At 37.5% G+C, this 21,574-nt stretch overlaps 1 protein-coding gene across 1 annotated transcript in view; it reads right to left on the bottom strand.

The window, feature by feature from the left end:
• Nucleotides 1-21,574, bottom strand: part of PACRG (parkin coregulated) — a 267,926-nt gene that overhangs the window by 190,660 nt on the left and 55,692 nt on the right. Inside the window, exon 3 of the mRNA XM_086626857.1 lies at nucleotides 12,876-13,010. Within this exon, the coding sequence (XP_086482983.1) occupies nucleotides 12,876-13,010 (135 nt within the window). The remainder of the gene's footprint in view (nucleotides 1-12,875; nucleotides 13,011-21,574) is intronic.

The raw sequence follows: 21,574 nt of genomic DNA, 5'->3' as shown, positions 1-21,574 counted from the left end.
AAAAAGCACAATTCAACCACTCCAATAGAGTTTTTATCAGACATATTTAAATGAGTTTCATTTTTAAAGGTCTTAGCCATTGGTGTCTTAAAGATACAATAACAATTTGAAGCTAGTACTTATTAAGAAAGTTACATGATTATGATTGAAAACAAACAAATGCAAATATCTTTTTCTCATTTTAGAGGTAGGTACATCAACACACTAACACTTCTACACAGTATAAGCAAAAGCATCACTTCAGTGGATTTGATCACAAGGCATAAATTACCTGCTTAAATCTCTGCAGGAACAGAGCTCTTTCATGCCACATTGATAGCTATTTTATTGAACTGAGTTGTCAACAAATTTCAAAGGAAGAGGGAAATTGGAGAAAAAAAAAAAGGTTAAAATTTAGGTCTTGACTTTTTAGGAAGTTTTCATGAATTTTAATCTGAATGATTTCTATTCAAAGACACATTTACACCATAATAAAACATGTAAAAAGCATTCCTTATTTGAATATATAGGACAGTTCCTGCTGAGCTGTCCTTATGAACAACTTCACATGAACACGAACTCCTCACAGATAAGCAAGAGGAGATACAGATGAAAGAACCAACAGGGAAGACAGTAAAAGGACAATAAAACTGGGTATTAACAGATACTATTACTTAGCAGAATAACAATGCGAGGAATGAGAGCAGTGCTCAGCACAGATCAGAACTCTGCAGCATAGGAGATGTGAACATGAATTTGATGTGAAAGGTTCCTAGAGGCTAGTGATGACAATGTAACACCGATGAATTAGTTTATGCTTTGGAAACAGTTTAGGAAACCTGGACTACTTGGACTTGTGTAAAGCATTTGACACTTTCTCGCACAACATTCTTGTCTTTAATTTGGAGAGACATGGATTTGAGAGATGTACCACTCAGTGGAAAAGGAATTGGCTGGATGGTCGCACTCAAAGAGTTGAGGTCAACGGCTCAATATCCAAGCGGAGACCAGTGACGAGTGGTGTTCCTCACAGGTTGGGATTGGGACTGGCTCTGTTTAACATCTTTGACGAACAGTTATGACTGTCCTTTGATATGGACAGTGAGATCCAGTGCACCCTTTGCAAGTCTGCCAAATACACCGAGCTGTGTGGTGTGGTCAACACGCTGGAGGGAAAGGATGCCATTCAGAGAGACCTCGGCAGGCTTTAGAGGTAAGCCTGAGCAAATCTCATGAAGTTCAACAAGGCCAAGTGCAAGGTCCTGAACATGGGTCGGGGCAATCCCAAGCACAAGTACAGGCTGGATTGAGAGCAGCCCTGAGGAGAAGGACTTGGGGGTGTTGGTCAATGAGAAGCTCCATGTGAGCCAGTAATGTGCACTTGCAGCCCAGAAAGCCAACCATATCCTGGGTTGCATCCAAAGAAGCATGGCCAGCAGGTCGAGGGAGGTGATTCTGCCCCTCTACTCTGCTCTCATGAGACCCCACCTGGAGTACTGCATTCAGCTCTGGGGCTCTCAGCACAAGAAGGACATGGAGCTGTTGGAGCAAGTCCAGAGGAGGGCCACAAAGATGATGCGAGGGCTGGGACACCTCTGCTATGAAGACAGGCTGAGAGAGTTGGGGCTGTTCAGCCTGGAGAAGAGAAGGCTCTGGGGAGACCATCTAGCAGCCTTCCAGTACCTGAAGGAGGCCTACAAGAATGCTGGAGAGGGACTTTTTGAAAGGGAATGTAATGATAGGACAAGGAGTAAAGGCTTTAAACTGAAAGAGGGTAGACTAAGATTAGATCTAAGGAAGAAAAACTTCACTCTGAGGGTGGTGAAGCACCGGAACAGGTTGCCCAGAGAAGCTGTGGATGTCCCATCCCTGGCAGTGTTCAAGGCCAGGTTGGATGGGGCTTTGAGCAACCTGGTGTAGTGGAAGTTGTCTCTGCCCATGGCAGGGGGCTTGGAACTAGATGATTTTTAAGGTCCCTTCCAACCCAAACCATTCCCTTACTATTCATAATAGCGATCTAGTTAATCTGCACTGTTCTGCTTTTCTTTATTGAGGCTGTTCAGCCTGAAGACAAGAAGGTTCCAGGGTGACCTTATTGCAGCCTTCCATCATTTCTACATTACCTTTCTTAAATTAAAAATGTACTTAACTATATTCCATTTTTTACCTGAAATTATAAAAAAAGTTCAGACTCAGTAAGACAAATAGTTGAAGAAATGATTCAGTCTCTGAGCCTCAAAGTAGAACAGTCACAGTATCTGACTACCAGAAATGAAAACATCAAATGCACATTGATTTTTATGTTGTCAATTCCATTTGTTTTGTCACTTTGCAGAGTAGTCTGCAGTATTTGGGTAAAAGGAGGAAGGCTGACAACTAATGATGGAGAACAAGCCATTCATTAATTGGGATAGGGCTCAGAAATCACCTTCAGAGTAGAAACAGAAAATTTATCAAGACTATGTTTGTGGCACTGAACAAACCTTTCTGACAAACAAGAAGCACTATTAAAGAGAGATGTTTCTGCTTGCATCTTAAAGTGGAACAAGTCCTGGCACTTCTAGATGGCAACCCTTGTAGCTAGGAAAAGCTTATTCTGCCTGAAAGACAGTATAATAAGATGTCTTGGCTACATTACCTACTTACCTTCTAAAAAGTTTCTGTCTTTAGGAAGGAAGGTAGCTGTTTAACTGAAGGAGGAGGAGCAATTTGGTTTTGTCCTATATATCAATCTACCAGTTTCTGAAGCTTACAACATCACTTGCGTCCTCCAGGGTCCATAGTAATGTGAATTGTCTTTATCCAAGTGCCTAGCAAATCATTGTCACATAGCAGCAGTCGACCTTTCTTTTCAATCTATGCACTTTTCAGGAGTTATAAATCAGTTGACTTTCAAGCTCGATGAGATGGCATATGCCCTGGTTTGAAGAACAGATGGAGGCTTGGGGGAAAATTGTTTCTGCAGGCTTGCTACAAGCAGCACTGCTCCATAAAAGTGAACCATTCGTACTAATTTCTCACATAAATTATACAGGCAGGGAGCACCGGCCCATTCAGCAGAAAATCTTTCATCTAGCTTTCAGAGGTCATTTAGCAAATTTAAATTAAAGTTATTTCTGATACATGGCTGGGTTTTCATTCCATACGCTTTCAAGAGATGGCAATTTACATCAAATAAAGGAATGGCTTTAATTGTGTATGCAGGGAAAAGGAACAGTAAATTAAATGCCACAATATTACTGTTTTCTAGAATCCTGGGATAAGTTGTGACTATTAATTAGCCACAAAAGAATTAATAATTGAAATATGGCAGCTCCATACTATAGGAATCAGGTAAACCGTTACTACTCTTTGCAAGGCCTGTTTTAGACTCCATCTGAACACTAGATCCCAGATTCAGCATCGATGTTTTTAAAAGAAAGGAGATCTCAGTCATTTCTAGGAAAACATTTTTTACTTTTTAAGGGAAACATATTATTCAGTTGTTAAGCAAATGTACATGTCATATTTTTAACAAATATGGTACTTTAGCTGAGCATGGAGAAAAGAGACATTTCATTAGATTCTTAAATTATGAATATGAAAGAAATGGAAAAGACCAGAGGACTGTAAAAAACCTATCTCTAGAAAGAATTACATTTTTGTGAGCCACAAGTGGTAAGAAAGAGATTGCATTGAGTAATCTCAAATACAAAATGTGACATAATGCAGTGTTTCACCAGAAATATTAGTTTAAATGTACAAACTAAAAAAAATCAATGAGAATGTTGATAAACATTGAAATAGTTACTTTGAATTGTATGCGATTTCATAAAAACAGTGTTTTGCTAGAGTGTTTTGAAATAGCATTTCGATAAGATTCTTTTTTAATCTCTAACATCACAAATTTCTTCTAAGATCTGCAAAGACATCTTTTTGGATGTGAAAAAGAACTTAACAGAAAAGAGTAAAGTCATGAATGATTTGTAGATTAATATTAAGTAGTGAACCAACAGAAAAATGCATATTACAGAGTCACTGGCTATCTAAATTTTTAATTACTGTTTTAAGCATGCAGTTAATTGATGCACTATTATTAAGAAATGTTTTTCAATTGAAAATTAATTATAGTGCTTTTGAAAAGCTAGATTTGAACAGACTAAATTTATTTGGAATTAATGTTACTTACTGGCTAGATCAAATCAAACCTGAGAAACCTATTGATCCAGCACCTACTGTCACTATGACTATTATGAAATGGGAACTGGAAGCACCCAGAGTTACTCAAGAACTTTAAAAATGTTGCCTTAATTGAAAGACATCAGGTTGGTACCCTATTTTAGTCTGTAAACAAAAGATAGTTAATCTTAGCTAACTCACATGAAATGCTAGAGTCAATATAAATAGTGAGTTTTGAAGAAAAAAAATTACAAAACTATTGACTATAAATATAAAATTAACACATTAAATATAAATGTAATTGGATACAATTAGATGTAACACTTCTTAGATGTAAGAGAGATTTAAGCCTGCTGTTATCCAAAGGATGATCATAACTTCTGTAACTTTGATAACTCAGGACATTACAATTCATAGCTGATCAGAAATGGATTCCTGTGAGCACTATTGAGAACTAAAAACCTAACAGATCTATAGAAAAATTTGTAATATCATAAGGAGAAAAAGGGAAAATATAATGAATAATATTTGTCCATGGTCATAACAATCTCATTCTAATGCAGTCAATAGGAATTTTGTTGTTTTATTTGCTAGAAAAGATATTATATTTATTCTATAGCTCTTTTTTGATTTCAGGCCATAGAGTGGGTATAAGTGTAGTACATACACATATATTGCCTAAGAGATTTAAAGGAGTCTTAATTTAAATGAAAATCAGGTCATAATCATTAAGATGTGGCTATTTTTTAGTATTATGCATTTAACAAAGGAAACTAGAACAGACTTGTGATTGCAATTTTTAACAGTCTTTAAGAAAAAGTCTCATGCACATCAACAAAGACAGCACTTCTGATTAATTTCTGATTTAAGATGATGCAACAGAGCTATTGCTACATTTTTAGTTTAAAACTGAATAATTCTTTCTTGCTACCATGCCACATCTCAAGTTTGCTGTTATTACTGTCTCCATAGAAAACTGAGGTTTTTACTGTCCTTTAAAAAATAAAGTTATTATTTTCCAAACTATTCCTTTACACTAAATTTAATTTGTTTTCTATTGTTTTTTTTTTTTTTTTCCCCCCAGAGGCAGCATTTAAAATATATTTCTCCAAGGGTTTATTTCTTTACCTCAATTCATATTTCTAGTCTCTCTAAATTATTGTGTATTTTTTCTGGCTCAAAAAATTCTTGCTTTCAGTCACCTTCTCTGGAATTCACACTGCAATTTTCTGTTATACCAATACAATTGTATTGGAACAAGCTTAAAAAGGAGCACTGAAATGATTAAAAAAAAAAGAAGCTCTCTGGAGAAGATAAACAGAAGTCTATTGCAGAAGAAAACTCTGAACTATTTCTTAAAACATTAATGAAGACATTAAATAAAATAGAAACTAACACTACTCTGTGCTGTACACACTGTGCCTAAACATGATACATGGCCACTCCTCTTTGTACATAATCTTGCAAAAAGCTTTCATTCTGCATGACAACACTTGTGGGGGACTTACAAGTTTTCTTTCAGATGACAGTGTCCTCAGCATCTTTTATTAAGAAGATATTAAACATAGTTTAACAAAGAACAGAAGCAGGAAAAAATCACATCTCTCTATATATGAAAATAAATTCTAAAGGAAGTATTATTTTTCATAGGCAGTTTGTTCTCTTTGCTTTCAGATATCTGAGGCTGCAATTCCATGAGCAGCTAAACTAATCTAGCAGTTCCTTGCTGTCAAAGAAAAAAGTTTTGATCCTTCAACTCCCTCCCATTCTTCACTACTTCACTACTGTTTGTCTCTCCTTCACCAACACAAAGCTTTAGCACTCGAGGACCCTTTTGTAATCAAAGTTCACAAGGCTGTGAACATGTTGCTAACTGAGAAAAAACAAATTCACCTTTTTTCCCTGAGTTAGTGAGATAAATTTTCTCACAGAGGGCTCTGATAAGCATCAGTGCCAGTGGCAAGTATACCTTAGAAATACCAGAAGTAGTGAAGGAAAGTTGGATTTTCCTCTTCTTATGGCAATAAGCTACTAAAACCTCTCAACTTCCAGAATTACATCTCACTAGTATAAATTGCAAGACAACAGTATAATTATGGGGTCATTCCCTAGAGTAAATGAGCTCCCTCCAACCATTTTTAATTTGTTTTGGGATTTGAACTTTGGGAAGTGTTACCTAAGTTTACATAATATTATATAGGGAATAACATACAGTAAGTGTTTATTCATGTGGCAACACAACGCCACAAAAATGAAAAATACTGAGATGTTACTTGAGGAGTCTGCAACTGAAAACTTGTCTCCCTTTCAACTATATCCGTTCATGTACAAAAATGTATTTTCTCTCACTTAAATCTTATGTCTCAAACAAGCAAAAAAGGTTGCACTTCCAGGAAGAGAAAACAAAATTTAAAACACAGCTATTTTATGGGAAAAAAAAACCCAATCTAAACACAAAAGAAAGCCTAACACCAAAACAAACAACAACAACAACAACAACAAAAAACCCAAAACAAAACCGAAAACCAGAAAAAGATCTGTCTTGGTGCTGGGTATTGGTACCGGCTTAATCATAGCAGCTCAGAATTTCATATAAATTAATATAAGACATGCTAGTAAAACCAAATGAAGAATGTGAGATGCTAATAAAAAATTAAAGTTCTGTGGCATATTCAAATTATTTGTAGTCCCTATTATCAAAAGCAACCTTCAATAGTCTGCACAAGGAAAAAGTGTATGCATAATCCAAATTCATGATGTTAAGGGCAGAACACTTTCTTTTACCACTGCACCTAGTTTCTATCAAGAAGAAATTTTACTGCCATAGCTTATACTAACCCCTGAAAAACACAAGCTATGTAAGAAAGAGAGGATGAAGAGAAATTAAAACAATAAAAGTAAAATCCTTAGTGAACATAGCTATTATGAAAAAAAAACACATAAACCCCAAAAGATGGAAATCATGTTCATTTTGACATTTTGCTTGAGAAGTTTGCGTTTTTAAATTTGGTTTTAATTTCTTTGAAAATGCTAAAATTCTTTTGACGAACAAAAGCTTTTTTTCCCCCTGCATAATGGCTTTCATAATTAACGCCACTCCCTAAAATAATAATTTTTCAAACATTCTGATGACTTTCTGTATGATACAGAGAGACTGCATTTCAAACACAGTTTTAATAATTCAGAAATACTTTCTTGGTTTTATCTACTTTCTTAGTCAAAGGTTTAATTGCGTTCTGACCTTTTTTAATTCAGTAATGTATATTTAAAAATAGAAGTCCTTTCAGACCAGAGTTATGAGCTTTTACTACTCGTATCTTGGTATGAGATTATGCAAAAGAATATATTGCTGCATTTTGAAATAAAATTGTGATATACATAGGCCAAAAGAGAACTGCAGGATCCCACATAAGTAGTCAAAAGGCTTATAAGTATTTTAACACATTCTTTTTCTAAAAAGATAACTTTCTACTAATATGTAACTCTAAATTAAGAACAGTTTATGTGCCAAACTTTTGCGTTTGATACACATCAGAAACAGATTTTCAAACCCTACCATTATTATTCATTCTCTGTTAGTGGGCAGAAACAAATGCTTTAGATTTGGAAAGACCCTTGAACATTTGTTGAACAATTCAACCAAAGAAGCTGTTTATTTCTAGATCTCAAAAGCTATTGCTTTATCAAAAAATATGATTATTATAGATTCGCAGCAATTTTAAGGCACTAATAACTGTAAAGTTCTATTTAATGACCACTGAGGGAATATGAAAACATACAAAGGATTTAAATTAGATATTAAAATATTACATTGTGTGTATGCCATTTAGCAAAGAATTCACTGACTGCTAGTAGATTCCTGAAAGGGGAAGAAGTGTCTTGAATTCATTTTGTATGGATTCTTTCACTTTAATTGCGGTCAAACCCAGAAATTTGTATGGTGAGTTACGAAGATGGTGGGTTTCTTTTCACAGACATAATTAACAAGTCATTCTCTATATTCATCTTTTGAAAATGACAAAGGATAACTTTTCTGCAGTTTCGAAAACAAAGATTAGGAACACCAAAACAGTCACGTCTTCTGCTTTTAGGAATAAACATTATTAGAGCCTCTAACACCAGATAATTTTAGTTTGGTGTTATCAGAAGTTCTTAAATTCTTTTTGGTTTTTTTTTCCCCTCTGGATGGCATTCTTTAAAATCGGGTTCAATTTCCTGTTCTTGTATGTAATGATTTATATATTGTAAACATATTTTATCTGTCCATCTGTTTACTTCCATTAGGTTGAAACAGGTTTATTAGAACTTCCAATAATAGAAAAACTTATGAACTAGAATGCCAATATTACAGGAGTATTCAAATACATGCCTTTCTAAACTTAGAGAAGTAGTCTAAGAATTCAGGTAGAAGATACATCTTGCTATAATGATCTTGTGGCGAGATCTAATTTGCTTGTGTGCCTTTTATAAGAAAAGGCACCCAGATAAACACCATGGTTTATCTGCATGGTTTAGTCTTGTCTATGCTTAGGATTAATTTGGCGTAAGAATGCCTCTTTGTAAATTTAGTGCATTTTGGAAATAATTTAGCTAAACAACAACACCAAAGTACTATTATTTCAGAATTAAAGATTCAACAAATGCAGTTATTCAGAAATAGTTCTGAATAGTTCCTGAACTTTACATTTCTATCTTATCTAGGTCTACAACCATAGTTACAGGTAGCCAGCCCTTACAGGATATTAATCATGGTTTAAAATTAGGGATTTGCAGAACTGTTACAAAATCAACACATTTCAGATTCTTCACATTGTGTACATATTAAAACATTTCAGATTCTTCTGTTCTAGCTGAAAATGACTGTATTCTGCCCACAGAATTACAATACAGTGAACAAGAGTTCAAAGCATTTTCAAAAAAATATTTAGTGGCTGACAATTACAGTTTTGTTTTGTTTCAGTAATTATAGCAAACAAATAAAGAAAAAAAACAACTGTTTATTTTGCAGAAAAGAACAAAATCCTGTAGTGTTTTTGTTTGTCAGAACAAATCATGTTTCTGAGCACACCCTGCATTTTCTCTTATGCACTACTTAGTAGACAAACTAACAAGAGAGAAATGAACCGTGATACACACTACATCTAAACAGAGCAAAAAAATCCTCTCACAATAATACATTGGTATTGTGCAATTATAGCAGGATTAAAATATCACTGTTACCATTTATTTCTTCTTTTTACCTTCCACTAGAATTATGATTCATGCAAATAAAAATAGTTCAGCCAATATTTTATAGAACATTTTACCTAGACACATTTAATTATTAAAATATTTTTTCATTTTAATGAATTTAAGTAGCATTGAGTAAAATACATTTCTAAAAAGATTACTTATTTAATCAGATTTACAAATAAATATGATTAACTGATGAAAATCAGCTATTGGATATATGTTGGATATTTTGACTATTTGCACACCCTTAAAACAAGTGAAAAATACAGACCTTACTTTATCTGCACCTTTAAGCATTAGCTAATGTTGAAAGACATTCTTGCTTTTTTTGCAGTGGTGGGCAGCCTCGAAGACTTTAGAAGCTATCTAATGTAAAGTTTCAACTAGAAAACTCCTATTTGCCTGCTTCATCTACTTAAACTGCACAATAATCAATGATGGTTGCATGCCAAATTAAACAACAGCCTCAAGTAATTCTACTACCTCAGTATTGTTTTCTCGAGCGCCTGCCACAGAACTCAGTCTGGATTGATTTGTGACTAAATCAAGTGCCATGGAATAAGGGAAATAAGGTTGGACTGTGTCATGCACTGATGTAAGAATGGAATAGTCCACTACTATGCTGCCTTCTTGCATGCATGCTGAAGTAGTGATCATTTGTTTTGAAATAAAGGATTAACAGTAATAGCAAAAGCAACTGTTGCATGATGTCTCAGTCCTACACTGCACTAGCTAGATATCAATGTTTTATTGTGGTAGATGGCCACTAGGGAGACATCAGGTGTATAAGATTGCAAATTGTGTTAAGTAAAAAAAAATGTGCTGGATCTTTGACTAGAAACTGCTATTGTGACTTTCTTCAGGCAGTATGTTTTCAGACAATTCAAACTGTCAGATACAGGGGGCAAACACTTACTCTAGATGTTCAGCTGTGGTTGCAAGGCTTGCAGATGGCAAGTTAGCAAGATGTCACAGAATCATAGAATATCTCAAGTTGGAAGAGATCCATAAGGATTATTGAATCCCAATTCATAGGACTATCTAAAACTAAATCATATGACTAAGAGGGTCACCCAGACACTCCTTAAACTCTGACAGGCTTGGTGGTGTGACTAGTTCCTTGGGAAGCCTGCTCTAGCGACCGACCACCCTCTCAATGAAAAATATTTTCCACACTTCAGAAGGGAGAATCACCCTGCAGGAAGACCTGGGTAGGCTGGAAGAATGGGATAACAAGAACCTTTTGAAGTTCAACAAGGACAAATCTAAAGTCTTGTACCTGGGAAAATATAATCCAGGAGTGCAGCACAGGCTGGGATCTAACTGGCTGGGGAGCAGCTCTGTGGAAAGGGACCTGGGAGTCCCAGTGGACAAGTTCAATATGAGTGAACAGTGTACTGCTGCTGCAGCAAAACCCAACAGGATGCTGGGTTGCATCAACAAAGGCATCACCAGCAGAGATAAAGAAGTCATTATCCCACTTTACTCAGTGCTTGGCAGGCCATGCCTGCAATATTGTGTTCGGTTTTGGTCCCCACTATACAAAAAAGATGCAGACGGGCTGGAAAGGGTCCAGAGAAGAGCCACAAAGACGATCAAAGGACTGGGAAGTCTGCCATATAAGGAAAGGCTGAGCATACTTGGTTTGTTCAGCCTTGAGAAAAGGCGGCTTAGGGAATAACTTATCACTATGTTACAGTATTTAAAGGCTGGCTACAAAGAAGATAGAGACTCCCTTTTTACAAGGAGTCACACAGAAGAGTGATGGGTGCAAGTTACTTCTGGGGAGGTTCCAATTGGACACAAGAGGAAAAAATTTCACAATAAGAATAATCAGCCATTGGAATAATCTCCCCAAGGAAGTGGTGGATTCCCCAACACTGGACACTTTTAAGATTCAGCTGGACAGGGTGCTGGGCCATCTTTTCTAGACTGTGCTTTTGCCAAGAAAGGTTAGACCAGATGATCCTGAGGTCCCTTCTAACCTGATATTCTATGATTCTATAACGTTATGATGGAAGTATATGCATCGAAGAGCAAATACAATGAGGTAAATTGTCGTACATCTCAATTTGATTTTGAGTAAGTAGAAGTTATAATGTCTCAAGATAAAAAATAAATTCTGCAGATTTTTGGAGTTGCTTGCAAATCATCTTCAGGTCTTACCTGGTGTTGAAAGATTAGAGTGCACACTTATGTTGTAAGCCTGTGAGTTTTAGTCTAGAAAGGGCATTTATAGGGTTGCCTAAAGATCAGTTGCACTGGAATGTCCTTCTGATCATGGGTAAAGTCTTGTTGGATAGAGATTTCCTTTGCTGTAAGAACTATTAATTGTTCCTTGTGCTGATTCGACACTGTTATGGGCAACAAAATTGTAGGACAAAAGTCTCTTCTATACTTAGAAAAACAAAAAGCTACCTTAAAATCTAGTTACTAACAAATTATATAGTACTACTTATCACACTGTTAAGTCTATTCCTGTTGGCTTCATTAGGAGTAGAATCAGCCATAAGATTACAAAATCCCTCCTTTTTATGTTGAATTAACATAGCTATACATTTAAAATTGGTATCATATTCTTGACGTGAACAATTTAAAACATTCTACGTATAAGCTGACATATTTTGCTCAGGCATATCATGTTCATTTTCTGTAACTATCACTGCTTCCAGCAAAATCTTATTCTAGTCCAATGAATAACACAAAACAATAAAGTAATTCATGATAACCAAAATAATTAAATAGTAGGAGCAGGTTAAAGATCAGCATTCATTTTTCAAATTAAATTTAAAAGTCTGCGGTAGTTACTTAGAAGATTGGCAAGTTTTACAAATAACATCACCAAGTCTTTTAGAGAGAAACACAGCCGCATTAGAATGGAGTCATTAGGCAATACATTTATTTTGAAGCCAATTAACCTTTTGTCAGAGAAATGTCGGGGCTGTAATGGTTTCAGCAGTGGAGGTCAGCCTCTAACAGGGGCACGTATGACAGCGATTACGCTGTCTGACATATGCTGTAGACTGAGTACAGCTGTGGAATAAGAATCTACCTTCATTTATATTCTGCTCTGCATTTTCAGGGAGCAGGCAATCTTGACCTATCCATTTAGGTAATTAAAGCTTCTATTTGGAAGTGTCCTGCAGGAAGGTGAAATTTGGGGGAGATAAATGGCTGCTGCTCACTGTATCCAGCCACTTTCATCATTTGATGGACTGCCTGAAACAGGCTGCATTGCCATGTCCTCATAAAAATAGAGATGAATTGGGCAGGAGACAATTCTCTAAGGCAAAGCAACTCTGTCATCTTCCTTTTTGCAGCATATAATTTAATTGTTAGCCAAGGTAGACAGCTGACTCAGAGGCCTTTCTCTAACAGCTTCCCCACCATATTCCACTTGCTAAGAAATTAGTTTAGTTTATTTACTTACAAGCCAACTTTGTTTGACAATGAGAGATGTCACTTCAATAAGCTCAGCTGGCTGTCACAGCTGTGCCACGACTTACCTTCCAGGCAATTTTGTTTCCTTTAGTATTATGCTCAAGGGCAATTGGGAAGTCTCCGTGCTCGTAAAACTTGCGAAATGTTGTGGGCTTTGTTGGTCTTTCTTTAAATGCTCCTGCAAGTGGGGGCCCTCTTACCTTAAAAAACAAAAACAAACAAAACAAAAAAACCACAGTTTGTAATATATTTTTAGAAAGCGTCTAATTTGTGTGGCTCGAAATACAGATAAGAAAGAATACCATTGATCTGTCAAATTGTAGTTTACTTTTTTCTTTACATGCTATACTTCACTTCTTTGAAAGTACACTTTGACTACAATCTATAGGCTTTGCTAACTTTTGTTACTACTTTTAGATTGTCTCATAAAAACTGTTTATATTTCAAAGCAGCTATCTCCATTACTGCAGCATTTTTAAGCAAAAATAAAACACCAAGAACATACATATGTTATGTAGTAGAAGTTCTTGGAAAATTAAGCATTTCTCCTTGAGAAATATTTTTCTATTTATTTCTTTATAGAAGTCATTTGACTTGGTTTCCATCTAATATAACTGCCCTCACTTTCCATTGTCTTTCTCTGGCCATTACCTAATCTTCTCCACCATATCCCTTTCTCATATGCTATGGATCTGGCTTTCATATGACTTCCAGCCCTTTGGTATTGATGGCTGAAGCACTGGAAGAAATGAAGAAAAGTCTTCTATCAGACCTCTCCTCTCTGCCTGTGCTGCCTTGGAGGAAGAAATTTGATTCGGCTCCGCTTAATTCCTTATCTGAGTCATTGCTGGTCAGTATATTGCATAGCCTGAGTGCCTGAATGACAGTCCAATTTCAAAATGCTTATGCTGGAACTTTTTTTCAGTCAAACATAGTAGTAACAGCAACTAAAAACTGGCACTAAGATAATAGAATTTCAAGCACTTATAAGAAATCTATTGTTTAAGCTAATTAACAAAGCTAATCTCAAATGCTAGAAGAGATTAAGAGAGCTAAACTGATCTCAAATGTCCTTGACAACTGATTCTTCCCTGAGAAAGTCTTGGGTTTTTTTGTTTTGTTTTCATAGCTGTACATCTGGGATAAGAACTTCCTACAATTCTCTGTGTACCTCTTCTTTATTTTCAAAAATGCCTTTATGACTTGCTATCTTTTATAATATAGAAAGTGTAATTTTTTTTAAGAAGTGAGAGCTTTAAGGATCATAAATCATACTTAAAATTTTGTATTGTTCTACTTGTCTCTGTGTCTGCACTGACCCTTATGTTAATTTCTAGCGGTACATTCAGCTTTCCAGTGAGCAGAACGCAAACATGTAACATCCTTCGCCTCATTTGTGCTATTCTGTAATTTAACTGTGCTAACTACAGATCTAAATCCAATTGGCACTTTTTTTCTCCAGAGTATTTTGACATAATTTTCTACTGGCTGAGGTAAAGGTGTTCCGCTTAAACTAGAGCTACTAAGCTGTGACCTGTTGTTGCATATTGCTGTCACAGATAGATCATGTCTAGTGAAAATGGATTTGTCATGCATAGGTGTAGCTTTGCTTAGTAAACACATCTGCAGCAATTGAGAGTAATACTCCAAGAAAAGCACTTCTAACCAATGTAAATAAATCTACACTTATTTTTCTGCAGAAGAACAATTTGTTCTGTGCCACTAGGATAAGTATTTTCACTTGTCTTTAATTTTTTGTTTTACATTTCAGGCAAATCTATAAGTCATTGCTCATTTGAGGCTACTAGAAAAGCATCTATGTTTTTGTGCATCTTTAACACACAGGACCTTCACATGTCCTTTAAAACATTATTTTCTGTAAAATATCAGGAGTCACTGTTCTATTAAATTTTAACTTAAATTATCGATAAAAAATATGTTGTCTTGATTACATGAGATACAATCTTAATTATTTCTTGCAGACGATCATCATTAGAGGTAGCTAATACAATCCGAAACAGCATCTTACCTGAAACCAAAGTTTTTCTTCTTCCCAACTCATGTTAGTAAATTTGCTATGAACCTTTTATTACTGCACTTTTACAAATTTTCTAGAAAACACGTTTGTGTTAATTTGACTTCCTCCTGTACTTTATTCAGGCACAAAGAAGCTAGAAGGACTAAAAGGATCTTGGTTATCAAATCCATTCCACTATTATTCCTCTAATACTCCTTTATTATATATACAAAGTCTTTAAAAAATTGATTGCAAATCTGTTTATTTCTCCCTTGCTTGTTGAAAGGCTGTTGTGCATTATTCTTACCTAAGTGGCTAGAAACTACATCTTAAATAGTATGCCTACTCTGATCTGCCACCTCAAAAAAAGATATGGTAGAATTAGAAAAGTTCAGAGGAGGATAATGACTGAGGGTATGGAATGGCTTTCACAAGAAAAGAATAAAGTGGAAAAATGATGACTAAGGAGGAATAAAATAAAGATCTATAAAATCATGACTTCATGGAGAGGATGAATAAGATCAGATTTTCCACCTTCTCCTTCAGTAAAAGTACAGAACATCAAAAAAAAATACAGTAAGTGACAAGTTTGGAACAAACAAAAGCAGTTATGTATTCATGCAGCAAGTAGAGGATTTATAGATCTGCTTGCCAAAAGTCAGTGTTGGAAATCCTAAAAGTTTCTGTACATTCAGGCTGTGACTGGAAAAGTTGATGAAAGAGAAATCCATTCAGGTTTACTAAATCGACATTATCAGTGATCTGAAATACAATGAGTACTATCCTTTTCATGCCATAGAGTCTGTCTGGTAGATCTCCTAGCAGTAAATTTAGTCTCTCATGGCCACATCACACCAGTAACTAACAGTTATCTTTTGATTAACTGCCACAACAACTATCTTTTCCAGTTAATGAACTCTTATAACACTATTTCTTATCATTAAAGTGCATTATCTTATACTTTGCACTACTATATTTAATTCCAGTTCTATCATACCAGTTCTCAAGCGCTTCCACTTCCATCTGTGTGACACCATGATCTTCATTGATCTTAATAACAACTCCAAACATTATGCCAACTATAAATTTCATTATACAATCCTAATTTTTTTTGTCAAGGTCAATAATGAAAATATTAAATAAGGGATATAATTAATATTTAATTATTAAATAATAAATTAATAAGCCCTAAAACCACTTCTTAAGAAGTTCCATTAATAACTTTCATCTTTTTCATATCACTCATTTCAACACTACATGTCATCGTTGTCTCCATTGTAGTATGAAGTTTCTTACCCATTTTCTGCATCTCATACTTCCTGCACTGCATAATTAGCAAAGTAGCGTGTATAGTTGGAGAAGCAGCAGCATACCAAATACCTGGAAATAGTCTAGAGAGGGAGCTGTTGTTTTTTCCCTTTTTCTTAAAGGTGTTTTTCTTCAAGGTGTTTTTCTTGTCAGTTTGGTCTGTAAAAGGCACTGAGACCTTTTAAATAGCAGGAAGAGCAACTGACTCTAAATAGATGAAGCAATCTAGACAGGAATGAGCCTAAGATCTGCCTAGAACAAAGAAATATCACTGATCAGGAAGAGAGCAGAACTGTCCCTGCACTGAAGAAGCAGTACCTTGAATGACTGAAACGTACTGTTGCTCTGCTTTAAGTTTATTACATGGAGGTAACTTGTTCCTTTTGTTTGCATCTGATTGTTGCGGAAGTTTTCTGGCTGCTACATGGGCTACTACAATAGAAAGCACCTGTGCCTCGTCAGGACAGGTGCTGTGAGTCACGTTGGTCAGCTGGAGACCACGTGACTCATGGATGGTTAAAGGTGGGGCACTCCCAAGAGGGAGTGGGGCAGTTCCCTCCTGGAGACTGGAGTGGTAGGAGCCCATGGAGAGCAGTGTCTTGAAGCTCTCTGTTAGAAGCCTTTGATTGTGGTATAGACCTTTGGAGTGAAACAAAGCCTTCTGATATACGAGGGGAATCACAACAACCTTCTGGGTTGTGATTCCTGAAGAACGAGATACCAGCGGTCCACGACAATTGGTGACCCCGACGTGATTCGGCGAAATGTGAACCGTCTGGACCTCAAGGTGAATTGTGGTGGTGTTAAAGACCAGCAAAGTTTAAGACCAGTGGGAGAACTGCTGTTTCAACCTAGACACCTGGAACAAGGTGAGCTGTTGGGAGCTAAAATGGGCCAGAATTTTGTCAAGGAGAATCAGACCTTCACTTTCCTTAAATCTGCGGGAATGGCTGCGGGGGCCAATATAAGTAATGAAGATTTATATAATTTACTTAATTGGGCAGCAGGACACGAAGACCTAGTCAGCCTTACTTTCACCTTTAACCTAGAACTTTGGAAAAAGTTGGGATATAAGCTACTTTGTGAAGTAGTCCTTGGAAAAAAGAACTTAACTGATACTGACCTGCTGTGTACATGGAGGACCTTGGATAATATAATTCAAAAGGGGGTGGCAGAAAAGGAGGAAGATGAATTAACAGACTATGTATCAGCAAGTGAAGGGTATGAAGGAAACAATGAACTGTCTGAAGGAGGACTGGCCCCAGACAGTGTGGACAGCGAATTAGATGTATCCTCGCTGTTCACGGAGATCAATAAAGTTGCGGGGACTATGCAGGGACTCTGCCCCACCCTGCAGGAGTTATTAGAGTGCCCCCCACCCTTTGCCCCAGCAGCCCCCCCTTCCTCCTCAGGATGTGTCACGCCTACGGCTCTGCCGCTTGATCTAATGGCCCGACCCCTGGCAACTTCATATCCAGCAACATATATGACACAGGTACGAGCTATGCAGCCAGCACTAGTGCGCCAGGCCGTGACAATGCTGCAAGGAGTATCCCAGCAGTTAGCAGCTGTGGTGGAGATATTGCAGCAGGCCATGACCCCCCCTGCAGCAAAAGAGATTTTAGGAGAAACCTCCAAAGCAAGTGACAGCTCAGCTGGGGAGTTACCACCGGTTTCTCCACCAAGGGAAAAGTCGCTAGAATCTGTGTTTGTTGGAACCAGACCCCTTGGGAACCCCTACAGCGACAGTTCAACCTCGTGACTCAGTCTGTTTCTGGAACGAGGTAAAAATGAAAGCAATAGAGGCTGGGGACTGGGACTTGGTTCAAGTCTTGGGGTTACCAGTCAGTAATAAAAAATTATCCATGATGGAAATGGGGGGAAGGCCGAGTGTATTCCCTGTGGAACTGGCCCTCCCGGGTTCTAACCAGCCCAATCAACACTTGGGCTGGTCATGGAAAGTCATACAGGATATACAAAAGGCAGTAGCACAATATGGGCCAAATTCCCCAGCAGTGACACAATTATTGCGATTGCTAAACCTAGAGATATTGGTGCTGTATGACTTTCAACATCTGGCTCAGAGTATGTTCCAGCCAGTACAATGCTCCATTTTTATGAGCACTTGGAGGCAGTTGGCCGATCGTCAGGCACTACACAATATACAATTACCTCAAGGCGACCCATGTTATGCCGTTGGTACAGATGTCCTGATGGGAACGGGTCAAGTATTTAGCAATCCGGCAGTACAAGCCCAATGGCATCCCCAAATTCTTGAGCAGGTCAAACAAATAGGGATGCAGGCCCTCATGCGCACCACAGAAATGGCGAAACCCCAAGCAAGGTACTCCACGATCAAACAAGGGGTCAAGGAGCCTTTCCTACAATTTGTAGAGAGATTACAAGGGGCAATAGAAAAACAAGTATATGACAGCAATCTACGGGCCCTGTTGACAAAACAACTGGCAAGGGATAATGCCAACACTGACTGCCGAAGAGTTATTGAAGTACTGCCAGGGCACCCCTCTCTAGAGGAAATGGTCATTGCGTGTGCTAAGGTCGGGTCTGTAGAGCATGAAATGACTGTACTAGCCACCACCTTGATGGCCTCATATAATAAGAAACTGAAGTGTTATAAATGTGGAAAGATGGGCCATTTTGCAAAAAACTGTAGATCAAGGATTTACACCAACGGCCGGTCAAAAAATGACAACAGAAGAACTAAGAAATACGTGACATACAGCCCTAGCAAGCTCTTTGCGGGAGCAATATGGGAGCCGCAGACCAGTCCAGAAAAGAGCCCTGAGGGAATGTTACGACAACCCTTTGAAGGAATGTTACGGCAACCGCAGGTTAACCATCAGGAAAAGCAGCCAGAACAGCCAGGGTGGATGTATCCAACATCATCAGAACAATGGATATATCCACCGCCGACTTGGTATGATAAAAAAATATAAGAATCACTTCCTCATGATCCTAGTCTTAAAGGTATCCGACATGGTGGCTGTACATGGGATCGGAATGTTAAGAACCCCTAAAGGTCATTAGATGTTTTTTCAAAAAAAGAGGGGGAATTGTTGTGGAAGTTTTCTGGCTGCTACATGGGCTACTACAATAGAAAGCACCTGTGCCTCGTCAGGACAGGTGCTGTGAGTCACGTTGGTCAGCCGGAGACCACGTGACTCATGGATGGTTAAAGGCGGGGCACTCCCAAGAGGGAGTGGGGCAGTTCCCTCCTGGAGACTGGAGTGGTAGGAGCCCCTGGAGAGCAGTGTCTTGAAGCTCTCTGTTAGAAGCCTTTGATTGCGGTATAGACCTTTGGAGCGAAACAAAGCCTTCTGATATACGAGGGGAATCACAACAACCTTCTGGGTTGTGATTCCTGAAGAACGAGATACCAGCGGTCCGCGACATCTGATAAAAGTAGATTACAAGACGTTCCCTAGAATGGCTGCATTGTGCTAATACTGTTTACCTTTTGCAAATAGCTTCCTTTCTTTCCTATCATTATCACTAGGGAGATCATCACTATCATATTTGGTATTCTGAACACTGTTAACTTATGCAGACCTCTCTTTGGGTCATTCTAGCCATGCATCTTCAACAGTCTGCCTGAGGAAAAGTATATGTCTATAATTTACTTTTTCACTTTTTATAATTCCTGATCTATTTGGTTTTATATATTTATCTTCCTATACTTAGATTTTAAGTAGTGCTTTTTGAGACCAGACTTTTTTTTGTTTTCTCTTTGCAGACTATCACAATGTAGGAATTCCCAGTCATGGATTCAGATTAATTGATATTAAAAAGTAATAAAAGAGCAACAATTAAATTCTGGAAAAGAATATTCACAGTGAGAAACCATCTCAAAATCTTTAGGTCAGTCAAGTTCTCCAGGAAACAAAGTCAACTTTACTTCTTTTCTGCTTTTCACACAGAAGATACGTTTCTCACAATAGAAAACTGTTGAACAGTCTTTCCTAGCAGCTGAAGGACCATTCTTAATAGCTCTTTTCCTCATGCAGATTTAGCATTTCTCCATGTACAACTCATTAAGACCTTCCTAGCTGCAATGTGACAGTTTCTGAAGACACATCTGATCCACTGGAGGGAAAAAATGTAGAAAACAGAGGGATAATACCTACTGATCCAGTTGAAATAATCTGATTTACCAAGCTGCTTGCATAAACTGTTTTTCAAAATCTTACAGAAATTTTATGGCTTGAACTTTTAGGGTAAGACTAATATGCTTTTACTGGGTCATGAGTAGCTGGTCACACAGGGAGTGCCTAGAGGTTGGTATTGGGTCTGATATTGTTCAACACCTTTATTTAAGGATGTGGATGACAGAACTGAATGTTCGCTTACCAAGTTTGTGGATCATACCAAACTGAGAGGAGAGGTACTACACACCAGAAGGAACAGCCACCATGGAGAGAAGCCTTCACAAACTAGAAGATCAGGCCAACAAGGATTGCATATATGTAATGTCCTGCACATAAAATAGAATAATCCCAAGCAGCTGTACAAGCTGGGTAGGATCTGAGTAGCTGGGGTGTAGCTTAGCTGAAAAGGACCTGGGGATTCTCATGGACAGCATTCAACTTGAGTGAGAAGTGCCTTTGTAGCAATGCAGAGAGAATGAGCCCTGGGTTGCATTGGTAAGGGTATAGTCAGCAGATCAAGGAGTTCCACTCTGTTTGTCTATTGTTAGGATACACCTGGAATATTGTGTCCAGTTCTGATCCTCCCAGTTCATGACAAAAACTGAAGAAAAAGGGAGAGAGTCTAGCAAAGGATTCATAGATTCATAGATTTCTAGGTTGGAAAAGACCTTAGAGATCATCAAGTCCAACCGTTCCTAATCCCCATTAAAAAAATTAATCATTAGAGGTCTGGTGATCTTGACAGAAAGTTCATGAAAGAGGATGTGTTCAGCCCAGAGAAGAGAAGGCTATCAGGGGAGGATCTAATCACAGTCTCTATCCCTAACAGATAGATATAGAGAAGATGGAGGTATTCTCTTCAGACTGATTCACAGGACAAGAAGCAACAGGTGCAAATTGCTTCAAGGGAAATTGTATCTAGGTACAAGAAAAGAGATCTTCACTGTCAGAAAAATTAAACACTGGAATAGGTTGCCCAGAGAAGTGGTGGAATCTCTGTGAAAATATTCAAGATTTGGCTTGGCAGAGACCTGATAAAACAAATCTAAGACCCAGCTTTCAACGGAAGGCTGAACCAGATGATCTCGAGGTCTCTCTCAGCTGAGGCTTCTCAGTGATTTTATGTGGCTAAGTAAAATATGCAAAACGAAAGCACACAATGCTTTTCCTTGTGATGATGAGTTTTGTTTTCTTGCAATTTTATATTTTTATAATTACTGACCAAAAAGGTCATTCCAAAAGTATTCTATTTATTGGAAAAACAGTAACAAAT

The sequence above is a fragment of the Tauraco erythrolophus genome, chromosome 2 (assembly GCF_009769465.1).
Source record: "Tauraco erythrolophus isolate bTauEry1 chromosome 2, bTauEry1.pri, whole genome shotgun sequence".
Taxonomy (NCBI): Eukaryota; Metazoa; Chordata; class Aves; order Musophagiformes; family Musophagidae; genus Tauraco; species Tauraco erythrolophus.
This window is presented reverse-complemented; position numbering and strand designations above follow the sequence as displayed.